At 46.3% G+C, this 15480-nt stretch overlaps 1 protein-coding gene across 2 annotated transcripts; it reads right to left on the bottom strand.

Annotated features, from left to right (window-relative positions):
* Positions 1–490: 490 nt before the first annotated feature.
* On the bottom strand, positions 491–15313 carry MSL3 (MSL complex subunit 3). Of its 2 annotated transcripts, XM_045472366.1 has the most exons (13): positions 15128–15313; positions 13672–13754; positions 13196–13291; positions 12758–12858; positions 11896–11981; positions 11185–11307; positions 10330–10490; positions 9458–9616; positions 7308–7570; positions 6540–6649; positions 3002–3101; positions 2233–2317; positions 491–1300 (listed from the first exon to the last, which is right to left on the bottom strand). In XM_045472366.1, the coding sequence occupies exons 1-13, from the start codon at positions 15227–15229 to the stop codon at positions 1201–1203; spliced, it is 1569 nt and encodes a 522-aa protein (XP_045328322.1). In that variant the 5' UTR covers positions 15230–15313; the 3' UTR covers positions 491–1200. The 2 variants fall into 2 exon arrangements, with proteins under 2 accessions (XP_045328322.1, XP_045328323.1); XM_045472367.1 differs by lacking the exon at positions 13196–13291 and having other exon boundaries at positions 15128–15276.
* Positions 15314–15480: the final 167 nt, after the last annotated feature.

Here is a 15480-nt window from a genome sequence, read left to right as displayed (position 1 = left end):
ACTGGTCAGTACATGCAGAAATCTCTTTGATGGAACCATTGAGCCATTTTAGATTTTTTAAAAAATTCCCTGTGGCCTTTGTCATTCATGAGCAGTGGTCTTTGGAAGTTAAGGTCCACTGAACTGAGCTGTAAGAATAGGCAGGCACCACAGTCAAGGCTAGTATGGTACTGGTACCCCTTTAATTGAATTACAACTTTGTGAAGCATCCTGGGGGAGAGGGAGGCACACGAGAGACTATAACGAGGATTAGAAAGGTGTCTTCAGAGAGTGTCAGCTGGTAACGATGGAGGAGAAACGTGTTGGCCCAGCCCAGCGTGCAGCATCTCCCAGTAGTCACCTTCTGGTCAAGCCATCAAGTGGGGCAAAATCACAGAGGGGTAGAAAACAAAAGGCCTTAACAAAGCAGGCACAAAAGTACAACAAAAAGTTATTAGTCACTCTCCCTCTGCAACAAAGAGGCCAAGACCAGAGTGAAAACTCCTGCTTCTTTGCAACAAGATGGGCAACACTTTATTTAGATCACCAAAAATAAGGTTTTACAGAAAGGGAACCATAACATTACACAACAAAGTATAGCTGTAAAATCTCAAACAAGAGAGGCAACACTTTATTTAGATCACCAAAAATAAGGTTTTGGACGAAAGGAACTATAACAAGCAAGTGTGGGGCTGCAAATTTTCTTTTGCCATCGATATCAATTCCCTCTAAAATATTTTGGGACTATTTTGTGATTTCCAAGCAAAACTGAAATTTGGTGGACAGAGCTGTTGAGCCTCGTCACAAGAATGAACACAGTTTGGAAAACAATTTTGCTTAATGCTAATGAGTAACTAAAAAACGTGGTCATTGCTAACAAACAATTCCAACATCTACTAAAACAGCCTAACCTATACATACTTCCATTAATGTTTCACTGTGAACACAGCTGTTCTTTAACCGCTGTCACAGACGACGCGTACAGTGGCAAGGGTCAGATGTTGGAGGCCGTTCAGGCACCCAGGAAGTAAACCTTTACAGAATAACTACAGGATGTAAGCAACTCAAACAAACGGGCCCACCTCCGCCAGAGCCCCGGGGGTGGCTGTTGTCTCAGCCCTGTAAAGAAGGCCCCACCATCTCCCCAGACCTTTACTCTTCACTGCGAACCTAGAGCACAAAGCTAGACAGACAAGATGTTCTTCCAGAACCATCAAAACTCTAATAAATCGCCCTGGGGTTCTTGGTGCTATAGTGTGCCTCACAGGCAGCAACATAGGCAGACTCTGGGAAGAAGTCATCGTGGTATTCTGCCAAAAACCTGGAAGAAGAAAAACATTGCCCCGATGATCATTACAGTGAGGGCTGAACACCAGCAAGCAAAATTTTAACTTGCAAGCACTCTAACATTTCACCCCTTCTCGGTATTCCAAAGAAAAAAAAAATGAACATGATTTTGATTTCTATATACAGATTACTTTCATTGCACGTATCTGGCTTCTGCAGTAATTACCATTTCATCAGAACCCTTCCACTATCAAGTGTACAAATAGAAACAACCTAAACTCCACTAGGTGGCAGGCTGCCTTATACAAACGCTTCCTGCAAAAAAGGGTTCTGACCACTTCTACATTTTCATGTTATAAAAACAAACGATAGGGGCACCAGGGTGGCTCAGTCGGTAGAGTGTCTGACTCTTGATTTTGGCTCAGGTCATGATCTCACAGTACGTGAGGTCGAGCTCTGCGTTGAGCTCTGTGCTGACAGCGTGGAGATTCTCTTGGGATTCTCTTTCTCACGCGCCTGCTCTCTCAAAAATAAACAAACTTAAAAAAAATAAACACAAAAACCCAACCTGTAAATGCTAATATTTAGGTTTATGTACACACAACAAAAAAGTCTAATACTTATGGTACTTATAAAGAAAAAATGTAAAACTAAATTACTATCGATCTTAATCACTTCTGTAAAAATTTAATTTTCTATTCACAGTTACCCAACTGGATTCTTCTAGTGTGACACAAAAAATTTTACCTCAATACAACGAACATCCTGGACTCAGAACACAGATAAATTACAGGAAAAAAATTGCCAAAACCCCCCTATGTTACGATTACAGTTAGAACCAATCATACTTAGGTAATACTGCGACTATTAAAAATACCACACAGATTATTAGCTTCCACCACTGTTACGGAGAAGTTCAGAAAAGATATATAAAAGATAAATTAATAAAAAAAGAAATAAAAATACCTAAGAAAGAGATCAAAGTGCTTCAGTAAAGCCTTCAGATTCTTCTCAGAAAAGGACATCTTTCCAAGGATTTCTGGAAGTTTCACTGCATTAAAAATAAAACCCAAACCATTTACAATCAGCAGACTCTGGCAATGAGTAGGACATACTGAGCGTCCTTGTTTATCCTGCTCAAGCTGAAATTAACATCTACGTTATCAGATAAAACCAAAAAGTCTTACTGAACACAGGGTAGTGGCACAAATGATACAAACACCATTTTTATGAAATTTAAGATTCATTCAGCGCCTTTTTTTTTTTTTTTAATTTTTTTTTTCAACGTTTATTTATTTATTTTTGGGACAGAGACAGAGCATGAACAGGGGAGGGGCAGAGAGAGAGGGAGACACAGAATCGGAAACAGGCTCCAGGCTCTGAGCCATCAGCCCAGAGCCTGACGTGGGGCTCGAACTCACGGACCGCGAGATCGTGACCTGGCTGAAGTCGGACGCTTAACCGACTGCGCCACCCAGGCGCCCCTCAGCGCCTTTTTTAAAGAGGTCATTTTTCAATGCTTTTTCTTAGACCCTCAAAATTACAAGCTGTACATAAAAGAACAAGGGTGTGAAAACCAAACTGGAGGGGCACCTGGCTGGCTCAGTTGGAAGAATGTGCGACTCTTGATCTTGGGGTCACGAGTTTGATTATTAAAAAATAAATAAATAACCTTAAAAAAAACCCAAAGTGGAAAAAAAAAGGAAGAAGAAAGCAGGGGCCAGGGGCTTCTCACCAAACAATCGTAGCAAGTGTTGTGCCCCATAAATGTAAGAGGGTGGAGGCGGCTGGTCACTTGGGGGGTAACTGTCCGGTACCAGTTTCCAGGAGAGGACCTAGGAAAAGCATGAGTTGCATGAATTGTTGCATCTTAACACTGTTACCAAGAGATCTCAAAATCTGGAATCGCAGCAGAAATACACATGCTGTGAGGTTCTCAGTCTCGCATGCAGTGTGACATTCTCACTCCCAAGCTTCCTGTCCTTGTGGTGCCTCATGAGTTGCTTCACAGCTGGACCAGAAAACGGGAGTAAACAATAACAACAAACCAATGCAGAAGTTTGAAAGCCACTCCTCTAGCTTTCCCACGAAGCCATTTAAGGGCATGATCTCAGCATATAGGCCAGTATAATGCTTTATGTTGAAGAGAACCAAAAACTACAAAATAACAAAGTTCAAAAGAACGCTTGCAAAAAATACACAATATGATGTGTATGATTATGTAAGTACAGAAAAATTACCAAGTAGAAGTACATACCAAAATGTTCAATGTTCATGTCTTATTGGTGGAATTATGATTCAGGGGGTTGGGGAGGATAAAGGCACGTGTTTCCCACATGGATTACGTGTCAGCATGTATCTTATAGTTTCCTACGGCAACTTTTTCAAAATATTTTTGCCTTTTAAACCAAGCACACGAGGACCCACCTTCCTTGGCAACATGGAGATACTTCTAATCACCTAAAAATTCTAACAATAAATTTATTTGATTTCCTACAACAACCCTGAAAATGTTTACAATCTGACCCTTTCCAGAAAAAGTTTGCCAACCTTCATCACTTAATGTTCTCCTTGCCTAGTAAAGTCGTTCACAGAAACAAGGAAATCCTACTTAAGTGAGATTCCAACAGCTACTACCTATAAATTAGCTGTAACTGTTCTGGTCATTTCGTCTCTTTTCCTTTCTTGAAAATCATGCCATATTAGAGAATGAAGTGGTAAAAAGTAACCCAGACATGTTTTAAGGTTTTTCTAATCTCCTAATATATTTGATTGACTTTGGAAACTAATCTGACCCACTGAATCAAGTGAAAATAGACTGAAACCCTGGGAATTGATTCCTTTTCCTTCTTTTTCAATTTCAGAACTGGGGATGGATATAAGGTTTTGTTAAAGTCAGAGCTGTATTTAAAAACCCTCTGATGAGGAGCGCCCGGGGGGGGCTCAGTTGGTTGAGCGTTCAACTTGAGCTAAGGTCATGATCTCACGCTTTGTGAGATCAAGCCCCGTGTCGGGCTCTCTACTGTCAGCATAGAGCCTGCTTCAGACCCTCTGTCTCCTTCTCCCCCTCTCTCAAAAACAATAAACATTAAAAAAATAAATAAATAAAAGCGCTCTGATGAGATTCCACAGAAATACTTCAGCAAATTATAGATCTATTCTCCTGAGTTGCTGCTTTGCCTTTGGGGATCTATCAAGTTTAATCTGGAAACAGTAGAGCCAAAGGAAATCCTCCACAAGACAAAGCAGAAGGATGCCCAAACGACCCCAGAAAGGCTGATGTACTCAATTTAACACGATGAAACTGGAGAAGCTAGTGAGTCTCGCCACGGCTCTGCGGCACTCCATGCTAAGGTCCTAGCTTCGGCTTTGGCCTCACCCACCCACCCCACCCATCTGTGGCGCAGATCACTGAGGGTGGCGATTTGGTTTCGGCATCATTCTTCCACGCCCGGCACCTCAACCTGAAACTCGGCAACTGTCTTGACAGTGACACCTAAAGTTAACGTGGAGGAATCTGCAATCACCGGAACCATGAAACGCACGTGTGTACGACAGCAGGCCATTCGGCTGGTTAGCGGGCAGTCGGCCTCACTCGCTCAACTGCACGTTTCAATGCAGCGTACCACCTCCTATTAACTGAAGGTAAGTCTCACGGAGGAGAACAGGTTTCTAGCAGAGGCAGTCTCAACAGGGGCGTACAGAGAACCACCCGTGAGTACTGATGAGAAAGGTGTGCATCCAGACTCTCCCCCGATGCAGGCCAGCAAACAGCAATGGCAGAGAGTCTCAGGGGAGGCGGATGCAGGGCTTTGGTTACAACACGTAAAGAAAGAGGCACTTACGAGGGGGGAGTTCACTAAGGCCTCAGGAGTCACTGTTGGGAGCCTGTTGCACCCTCCAACCATTTACTAGAAATCCTGTTCTACTAGGGCCTGCGGCTGGACCTGTGACCACTAGATGGTGGGCTCGCACTGCTCACCTGAGTGGGAATGGCCTTGCCTGAATATTCCCCTGCCTTTTCCGAGAAACAGGACTTTCCTGAATAACACCTGCAGGGCCATGTCTGAGGAACAGGATGTCAGGGACTGCTCATCCTAGAAATTTCCTAATCTTCCCTCAATGTCATCGTAAAACAAACTAAGTTTTCCAGTTTTTCTATCAAGGGCCAGCCAACTAAGTAAGGCCTTGTGCCAAATCCAGCCCAAACGCCCTTGTGCTAAAAATGGTTGTCGTATTTTTAAATGGCTAGTAAAATCACACGAATAGTATTTCAGGACGTGTAAATGATATGAAATTCAATTACCAGTGTCCATGAATGAATTGTGGGGGCACACAGACATACCCCTTCACTTACGAGCGGTCTGTAGCCCTCTCACACGACACTAGAGCTGGCTAGCCTCGAAAGAGACCGTGTGGTACACAACCCTGAAAATGTTTACAATCTGACCCTTTCCAGAAAAAGTGCGCCAACCTTCATCACTTAGTGTTTTCCTTGCCTAGTAAAGTCGTGCACAGAAACAAGGAAATCCTACTTAAGTGAGATTCACAAAATATCCCAGTAGACTAAGACGCCTCCTGAACCCCTGAAACACTCACTACCTACACATCAGTTAACCGGTCTTAAAAACAGAATTTGTAAATGAAAAGTTTCCCCATTTGTAAAACGAAAACCTGGTGGCAAGGTTGTTCTAGAAAATCTGAGGTGATTTAGGTCAAGTGCCTGGCACGATGCTGACATACAGCATGCCCTCAAAGGGATGGCTACTAATATTACTATTAAAAACGAATTTTTTATTTTTAAATGATTGGAAAAACACAAGAATAGCCATGTTTCATAACACAAAAATGATCTATTCAAATTTCGGTGTCTCTAAATAAAGCTTTATTGGAACACAGCACGCCCATTCACTTACATAGTGTCTATAGATGCTTTTGGAATCAGGTACTCTTGAAGGAGACCATGTGGCCCACAAAGCCTCCAATATTTACTCTCTGGCCTTTTGCACAACAAGCGTGCTGATGTTTGTTCCATAAAATGAAAGTACTCCTATTTCAACAGTCGTGCTTACTTGAGAGATGAGCAGAAGCACAGGGCTGGAATCCTAATGATTTTCTCATTTTAGAAACGAAAACCAACATTCAGCATCATCATCTGAAGCATTTTGTTAATACCCACAGCAGGAGCAACATCCTGTCTCTCAGGAAACCCGACTTCCTCCCACAGGACTCAAGCAGCCATAGGAGGCCGAGCAGTAATGCCAACGCTGTACCTCGTTTATTTCGTTAGTTCTTCTGCCTTCAAAGCCAGCAAACACTGCGCTGCCTTCCTTGCTAGGGGTCAGCGGGACAGGTGAGGATGATCTGCTGTGCACAGGTGTCTCTTTGAAAGGAAGAGGTGTTAATTATTCACTCGTAAGTCACAGGAACTGAACCAAAGACTGCCGGAAGACCATTACCGACAGCAGAGAAGTTATTCATCTTTAACGGGAAGACTTTCCTACTATAAAAGCCGGTACCTCGATTATCTGGGGAAAAAAATCAAGTGCTGATGTATGTTACAATGCGATGAACCTTGAAAATATTACGTTGAGCGAAAGATGCCACAGACAAAAGACCACTTACTGCGTTACCCGCATTGACAGGAACTGAGGCCTGGAAGAGGCAAATCCATCCGGACGGGAAGTAAGCAGTGGTCACCCAGCCTGCTGGATTAGGGCTGGGGGGAGGCAACGGGGAGCTACTGCTACCAGACCCACGAGACCCAGCTACACCAGCAGGTGCCAAGCATCCGACCGCAGGGCTCAGGCGTGGGGGCTCCTCTCTCTCCCGGCCATAGGCAAAATGCTTCATGAGCCTCGGTTGGAGCCAGCTCCTGAGCGGAGCTCCCACAGGCGAGCGGGCAAACGTGGCTGTGACTGGGCGCTCACCCCCACTCCCCTCCCCACCCCCCTTGCCGGCCAGCTTCCTTTCAGGACAGCAGCGGCCGGCACGGGCCAAGCACAAGTGAACGGCTGCCCTGCGCCTGGGAATGGACCTACTCTTTTCCAGGTGCAGGAAGAGCTTAGGCATGCTGGCGGACGTGTCCTGCTGCCGGCGCTTGGGCTGAGGAGAGGCACTGCTCTCAGACAGCCTGTCACAGTTGGCAGAGTGGCGCGTGGACCGCCTCAGAGACTGCAAGGCTTCCGGCTCGGCCTTGCGCCTCTTGGGGGTGGCTGGTTCACCGGAGGTGGGATGACTTTCCGTGGACTGCGGTGTGGATGGATTCAGCAAAGGCGGGCTCGGAGAGAGCTCCTCCTGGTTCCTACGGAGGAAGAGAGAGCATCGCACACACCTGGCACACACAACCTCTGCAAAACCCGGAGCGGTTCTTACATGTCCTCCTTCACACTGAAAACACTCTTGCCTCTCCTCCAGGAGGCTTATAAACTTTTACTTTCAAGTGTGACAAAACAAATGTTTTCTTAAGGAGTAACCAAACGGATTGGGGCGCCTGGCTGGCTCAGTTGGTTCAGCGTCTGACTTCGGCTCAGGTCATGATCTCACGGTTCGTGGGTTTGAGCCCCACATTTGGGCTCTGACAACTCAGAGCCTGGAGCCTGCTTCGGATTCTGTCTCCCTCTCTCTCTGTGCTTCCCCCACTCACACTCTTTCTCTCTCTCTCAAAAATAAATAAATATAAGAAAAAATTTAAAAAAAGGGAGTAACCAGACCTATTAAATCATTTACATCCCCTTGATAACTCTGCAAGGCATGTTGGCATTAAAGCCCCATGCCCCTTTTATATCTTATACCGATGGTTCTCAATCGGACGTCGTCTCGCCCTGCCAGGGGTCACTGGCACTATCTGGAGACAGCGCTGTTTCAGCTGTCACCACCGGCAGAGCGCTACTGGCATCTAATGGAGAGAGGCCAGGGCTGCCACTCAACATCCCACAGGGCACAAGAAAGTCCCACCACAGAGAATGATCTTGTTCAAAACGTCAATAGGGCCAAGGTTGAGAAACCCTGCTCAAGAGAGTAAGAATACTACGGCAGCTGTGCTTGTGGTGGGCAACACAGCATAACGTACGGAACTGTCCAATCACTGTGCTGTTCGTCTCAAAGTAATGTAACACTGGGTCTGCTACATTTCAATACATTTTGTTTTAAAAGGCATAGGAATACCCGTTACACTGTAACTACTACAAAACTAGAAAGAAAAGCCACAAGCATCCACCAAGCTTTGTGGAACACACAGTCCACCCTGAGGTTTGAAGCAGGGCATGGGAACATCAACACAGGTCCCCAAGGAGTTGCACAGGCCTCTCACGTAGGGTGAAACCAATGGGAGAGGCAGGGAGGCAGGCAGGCAGGCTGAAAAGAGATGATCGTGAGGCAGGCAGAAAACCAGGAACAAGGAGCCATGAAGGAAAGGAAGGGGATGGAAGGGAAAGGTAGCCAGAGCAGAGCATGGCGTCTGGCGAGCGGGCAGCTGTCAGCACCCTCTCTTGGGGAAGCAGAGTGAGCAGGGGCAGCGGTAGACAGAGGCAGACGGTAGGTAGGCGAGCAGAGATGGAGGTGCGGAAAACATGAGAACAGGCCGCTCTCCCAGGAAAAGAGGCCCAGGAAGACAGGGAAGTAGCTTGTCCAGTGAAGGTACAGACTTCAGGGTGAGATCTCCGACCCTCCTCTCTCAACCAAACAATAGAGATTTGGGCATGCTTGGTGACTGAGGAAAGAAAGTGGTGACATAGCAGAGGAACTAACCTTTACTTCAAAGCAAAAGGTGGCCAGCCCTTGGAGAACTTTCTCATTTAATAGTAACTACTCGAGGAGGCAAACGCTCTTTCCATTGAACAGAGGCAAACGGAAGAGGCTCAGAAGGCATTTCCACACGTCACACAACCAGCAAGTAAAGGAGCTAAATTCAAACCCACATCTTCCGCCCTTCTCAGCCCTGTGTCTTCACCCCACTTGTCTTTGGGAAGATGAGTTAGCTGCTCAAAATCCAACCAAGTTCTCACACTGGAATCTTCACTTGATAAAATCTTTCAGAGCCATTTGAAAGTGAATGACTTGGCTAACCCAGGAAAAAACTCCACCTTTCAATCTCCTCCTCCAAACCTATTGGCCCCATAGCATCAGACAGAAATCTTCAAAGACAGAGTCAACTATTTGCTGACCTCAGTCAGACTGCAGGCTAACTTACCTGTTAGTGTTTGTGGCACTTTCCTTAATCGGAAGAAAAAACTTGGATGAAGTCACCTTTTTATACTGAACTTGTTCATACGGATAGAGCAAAACCAGTGGGAGCGTGTAATCAAAAGTTATTCTTAATCCATCCACCATCTCCTTACAAAGGTCAACGCTAGGAGAGTAAGAGATTAGAGATGCAGTAAATACTTTCCAAAATATCAGAATCAAGTTGCACATTTTTAATAAGGCGGTGTTTTAAAATTAAACACTATACATTACACCTATATGTATAAAGAGTTTATAGATGTTGTCAACAGAAAATTAAGCGCAAACACAAAACTATAATACAAAGTGAAAAAAGTACACTAGTGATTTTAACATCACACTGAACACAAATGACTACGTTCAGTGTCACATGAGGAGCCCAAGCAGCCTGCGCTGCAGACGGTGGACAGAACCCAATTACCGGGAGCTGAAGGGGGCAAGCCCGATGCACTACTCCTAATACTGGTTTCAAATCCAACACTCTGCCTGTCGGACTCTAATTGAGCTGGGCCACATGCAGAACACAGGTCATGAACACAATAATCCTGACTGGAATAAAAACCTGTTTGCAAACAAGCTGTTTGCAAAATGTTATTCCCCCATTCTGGTGCTTCTCGAGGAAAAAGAGTTATCTCGCTATATTGTATCACTGAGAAACAGGGATACTTTGATATTAAATTTGTTACTAAATGAATTATTAGTTAACTCTTAAGTGATGTATTAAATGAATTCCAAATTAGAGAAAAGGAGAGTGTCACCTATCCTAAATGGAAGTCACTTCTGTAATACACAGAGAGAGCGAGCCACTGAGCCACCAATCTCCCCCTTCCCACTACTCACTTCTTTTCTGCTGGAATATAGTGCACGTTCATATTGGCATGTGGCATAGCATGATGGTGCCGAGGCCTCTCATTGGCTGAAAAGGCTGCATTGATAGCAAAATGCTTCACGTAGGACTCCAAAATAGTTATGATGTTGGTCTGGCACGGAAGCTTCACTAACTGTTAATGAAAACATAGACATCTGATGCACACATCTCGTTGTATAAATCATACATTCCAAGAAACAGTGCTCTTGTCTACTATAAACTTTTTAACTCAAAAATAAAGCCAGTTCTCAGGGTGCCTGGCTGGCTCAGTCAGTACAGCATTCGACTCTTGACCTTGGCTGTGAGTTCACGCCCCACGTTGGGTGTAGAGATCACTGAAGAATAAAATCTTAAAAAAATAAAGCCAATTCTGCTTGAGGAGAATCTTTTAAATATACTTTGAGGCTCCTTGATTGCTTCTACTAATCATATCCCTATGAAGATCACAGGATAGGTTTTCAAAATAAATGTAAGCAGTGACTCACATCTTGGTGATCAATTAGGGCCACCTGGGAAGACTATGTTCGCAGTCAGCCTCCATGACAGATCAATTACGTCTTAACCTCTTGAATGAAGCCCAGGCATAAGGAGTTTGGCAAAGCTCCCTAGATGGTTCTAATGGACAACCAGGGCTGGGAAAGACTGCACGCCTTAATGCAATCAGCAAGAATGCCATAGTCAGGGAACTTTAGAACCTGACTCAGTACAAAACTTAAAATATGAATTTCATTCTTAAAGGTTTTTAATTATTTGAGTCTGTGATTGCAAAATATGGCTAAATGAAAGCTCTATTACAAATCCACGTTTTATGTATTCTCCCTGTATACCCGTTTCCTCCTGTTGATATAGTAACAATCGTCCTCGAGCTTCTTCTTCAGAACTTCTGGGATTTCTATTGTTATTGTCCTTTCTTCCATTTCCCTTCTTGTGTGTGGTTCCGGTTCTTCCTTCTGCAATGTCACAATTGCATCTTTAACTACTTATAATGGCGGGGGGGGGGGTCTATATCCAAAGACAAACACATGAGAGCCTACTATGAAACAAACGCAGTTAATCCTCAACATTCATACCAGTAATGATGCCACATGTCCTAGAGAAAAGCACATGAAAGGCCCAAGGTTTACGGGTTTTAGGGCACTAAGCATGTTGCAAATGCTTACTTTGCTTCTCTCTGCTTTCAGCGTTGGCAGTGAGAGGCATGTTAACTTTGAAGGCAGGTGGAAGATACGGAACTCTGATACATGACATTTAAACACTAATCACCATTACAGAAATAAAGTTCATGATTTCATTGGAAAGAAAGAAGTAACCATGATTCATGCAAACAGTTTATGGGTAAAAAGAGCCACCAAGAGGTTCATACGGTGACTATAAATATAAATAAAGGTTATTTTCCCATAAAAATCAAGTACAGCTCTATAATATCTGGTTAAACAAATGCATTTTTAGAAAATGATCCACAAGTGGAGAATTTTATCACATAATTTTACCACTAAATATATACCTAAGACAGAGATTTTACAATAAAAACTTCATACCACTTCCGTCTTTTCTTCAATATCACTTTCTTCACTTATTTCTTCATCCTTTTCTTCACTACTGTCATCAGAGGAACTGCTTATTGCTAGGTAAAACAGAAAATATCAGGCAAACCGGCATCATATACTTCCTTAACCTTTACACTTATAACTCGCTAAGGTGGCACGTGTGTCCTGCCGCTGGCAATAATTAACTGTACTGCGTATATTTAAAATTTTATTTTTACATTTGTCTGTTTTTGAGAGACAGAGACAGGCAGATTGCAGGTGGGGGAGGGGCAGGGAGAGAGGGACACACAGAATCCAAAGCAGGCTCCGAGCCGACAGCACAGAGCCCCACGCAGGGCTCGAACTCACACACTGTGAGATCATGACCTGAGCCGAAGTCGGCCGCTTAACCGACTGAGCCACCCAGGCGCCCCAACCCTGCATATGTTTTATATGCTGAACACAAATACTGGACCTTTTGGAAAAGAAATTTATTTTGAGAAATATAACACCGATTTCAGTGAAGGTAAAAACCACACAAGTTCATGATCTAAACGTGTTTGGTCACCTGGGAAGCCTATGGTTCTCTGTTGCATTCGTAACTGGGGTCAAGGCCCAGGAAGTGGCAAGAAGGAAACAAGGGGTTAGTACAAAGAAAGACACTGGCTGAGAAGGCAGTGGTCACGGGCAAGACTGATGAGATACTATGGGCTGCTACTGTCAAAAACAAAACGGGCAGATATTACACGTAACGAGCTCGAGCTTGAACTGGTTCCCTGTCTGTAATTGCAGCAAATCCGCCCCTCAATCCTGTGGCATAAAAGGACGAGGTAAAAGTTCTTTCAGCCAGAGAAAACGAACTCAAGCCACTCACAGTTTTCATCATTTTCATCCTTGTCTTCAACAGGGAGGCTTTTTAAGACAGAGTCAACACCAGGCAACCTGCAGCGTTTCTTCTTTCTTCCTGTGCTTCTTCTGAAAGAAAACCAAACACCGCTGAAATAAATTCCGATGCCACCTGATATGGGTCTGGAGGTACACACAAGACATAACAGCAACGATTCTTAGGGACCTAAAAATCATTGAATCCTAGAACATAAATGTTAATCTCCACCTCAGAAGATTCCATAGTAACCTCTCTGAAAACACGGCAGTTCGAATACAATAGCAACTCCTCATTAACACGCTTTAAACATATAAGACTATTGAACAAACCAGGTCTATCGGATTTTTACTTTCATATTTAAAAAATTCGAAACATTAAGAGAAAGCACACTAAATAACATTCATTTCATGACTTTTGTATTCTTACAGGCGAGCTACAGCTTTCCTTGCCAATTTACGCTGTAATCTCCGATTTTCATCGGTGTCACGAAGGACATGATCTTCAGCTGCCCATCTATCCCAGCTAATCAAACAAAAAAAGAGAAAAGGATATAAAATTCAGTATTTTAGTTTGGTGTGAACAAATACTAAAAGCACCTCACAGAAGCAGAAGTGTCCCAAAAGTACTGAAGTTTTAGAACGCTATTGAAATATTTTAAATTCACACAAAAAAGATGCAAATAAACTGAAAAAGGAACTCATTCAGGCACAGAAATAACTAGGGTTTCCAGATCCAAACACAATTGACTTGAAAGTAATCATTCTTCAGAATAGGAAAGGTTTCATAAAAAAGCAGAAACAGGAAGTGAAGCTTCTCTACAAGTGTTTCTAAAACTTAAGTTTGCAATGTTCTTGTGCTGCAAAGATGACCAATTTTCAATCCCGTTTAACAAGTACACTCACCTTCTGTTCCAACCATTAAAATGGATCAGATATTCTGGAATCTTTCTGCCTTTTTCGTCTTTCCCAACAATAACATCGACAATCTGAAACCAAGAAATATTGTCCACAAATGACAGAACACACAGACTAGTGCAAGCTAGATCAGGAAAACTAGATCACAGATCTGTTTTTAAAAGAAAAGAACGCATTCTCTCCTTTTTTAGACTGAAAGCTGGGTTGAAACATTTTCCCTTTCAATTCCATTTTTTTTCCTGAGTGGATGCCTCAAAATAGGAAACATCCCTCCAACCGACCCACGATTGGCCTCGGACACCGAGACGGAGTTCAGCTCCTGAAGCCATTGGCCGACCGACTTGTCAGTAACACAAGAGTCCAGGCCAGACAAGAGAGCTGCAGCCCTGAGACCTCTGGGAGTTGTAGTCTCCCCAGCTCCGCTGCATCCAGGGCCAGGACGGCAGAGGATTACGCCCTCCCTCCCAGCGGAGTCCCCAGAGGGAACACCTGGGGCAAACGATGGGGCGTGTCACCCCTGGGGAAGACTCGAGGAGGGGAGGGAGGTGGGATAGCAAACAGCCAAGGCTGCGGGGAGAGGAGCCGGAACACGGAACTCACAAAGCCCGGAGGCTTCGGGAATTCCCCCAAGGCCGGCGTCGCCCAGACGCACCTGGGGCCCGGGGCCAGCCCCCATCCCCGGCCTACGGGGCCCACTCCCGCTCGCCATCCAAACCCCAGGAGCTGCAGTTATGGCTCACTTTCCCCCCCGCCCCCCACCTTCCCCCAGCCCCCGAAACTTAGATGGCACGGGGCGCGAGTCGGGGATCGAAAACCTAAATGCTGCAAAACGCTGAGGAATCAAAGCTCCGGGTCAACACTGCCCTCGGGTGGGGCGGGGGGGGCCCCGGGAGGGGTCCCGGGGGGGTCCCGGGAGGCCCGGGAGGTATCGGGCCCCGACACGATTGGTGCTCCAGAGCAACGACGTCGCTGGTCGACGGCCAGTGCTCTGGCGCTACAGTTTAGGACCTGGCTCGGTCAGTCAGGGTACCACACGGGAGCCCACACAACGATGCACCGCGCAGAACGGTGAGAGTTAACAAAGGTAGAGGCCGCTGGCAAACGGCCTCCTCGACGCGCAGCCCTCGCTGGCGTCGCGTGGGCAAACCGACTTCGCGGCCCCGGCCTCACGACACTGCACGCGCGAGGTTTCGTTTCCGAAGGCGCGTGCGCGGCCCCGCGCCGGCGGAAGCGGAACCGCCCGGGCCCCGACTCCCCCGCGCAGCGTCCCGCGAGCGCCCCCTGCTGCACGCACGGCGCCGCGCAAGCTGAGGAGCAGCCGGCATGGAGCGCCGGGCCCCGCCACTTCCCCTGCGCCGCGCCGCCGTCCGCACCCGCATCCGCCTCCGCCACCCGTCCCGGGGTCCCCGGCCCGCGCCTCCTCCCTGTCCCTCCGCGGCGGCACCTTGGCATCGTACAGCACTCGCGCCTTGGTGGGGTCAGGCTCGAAGCACAGCACTTTCTCCCCTGAGTGGAATTTAAATTTCATGCCCTCGCTCGCGCTCATTTGCTCATCGTGGCGGAGGGCGAGGCTCCGGGGCGGGCGGAGCGCGCGCGGTGGGGGAGGGGGGGTGGGGGCGGGGAGGTGGCGCTCCTCGGCGGGGGTGGGGGGAGGGAGCGGGGAATGGCGGAGGCTGCGGCCGCCCCGCCCTCAGTCCCGCCTCGGCCCGCCCCGCGCCGCGGCCGGACCTCGGAGCCTCCGGGCGCGCGCGCTCCCGCCGGAGCGCGTCTCCACGAGTCCCCGCCGGGCCCGGTGAA

Source organism: Leopardus geoffroyi, chromosome X (genome assembly GCF_018350155.1).
Source record: "Leopardus geoffroyi isolate Oge1 chromosome X, O.geoffroyi_Oge1_pat1.0, whole genome shotgun sequence".
NCBI lineage: Eukaryota > Metazoa > Chordata > Mammalia > Carnivora > Felidae > Leopardus > Leopardus geoffroyi.
Note: the sequence above shows the minus strand (reverse complement) of the source record. Positions and strands in the feature narration are given on the sequence as shown.

What these genes read in the sequence shown, in the direction of transcription:
- MSL3 (XM_045472366.1), bottom strand. Translation starts at nt 15,229, where the DNA reads ATGAGCGCGAGCGAGGGCATGAAATTTAAATTCCACTCAGGGGAGAAA. An exon ending in AGTGCCACAAACACTAACAG is followed by an intron (nt 7,571 to 9,457) that starts GTAAGTTAGCCT and finishes CTTCCTCCGTAG; the next exon opens with GAACCAGGAGGAGCTCTCTC. An exon ending in GAACTAACGAAATAAACGAG is followed by an intron (nt 3,102 to 6,539) that starts GTACAGCGTTGG and finishes TGCTTTTCCTAG; the next exon opens with GTCCTCTCCTGGAAACTGGT.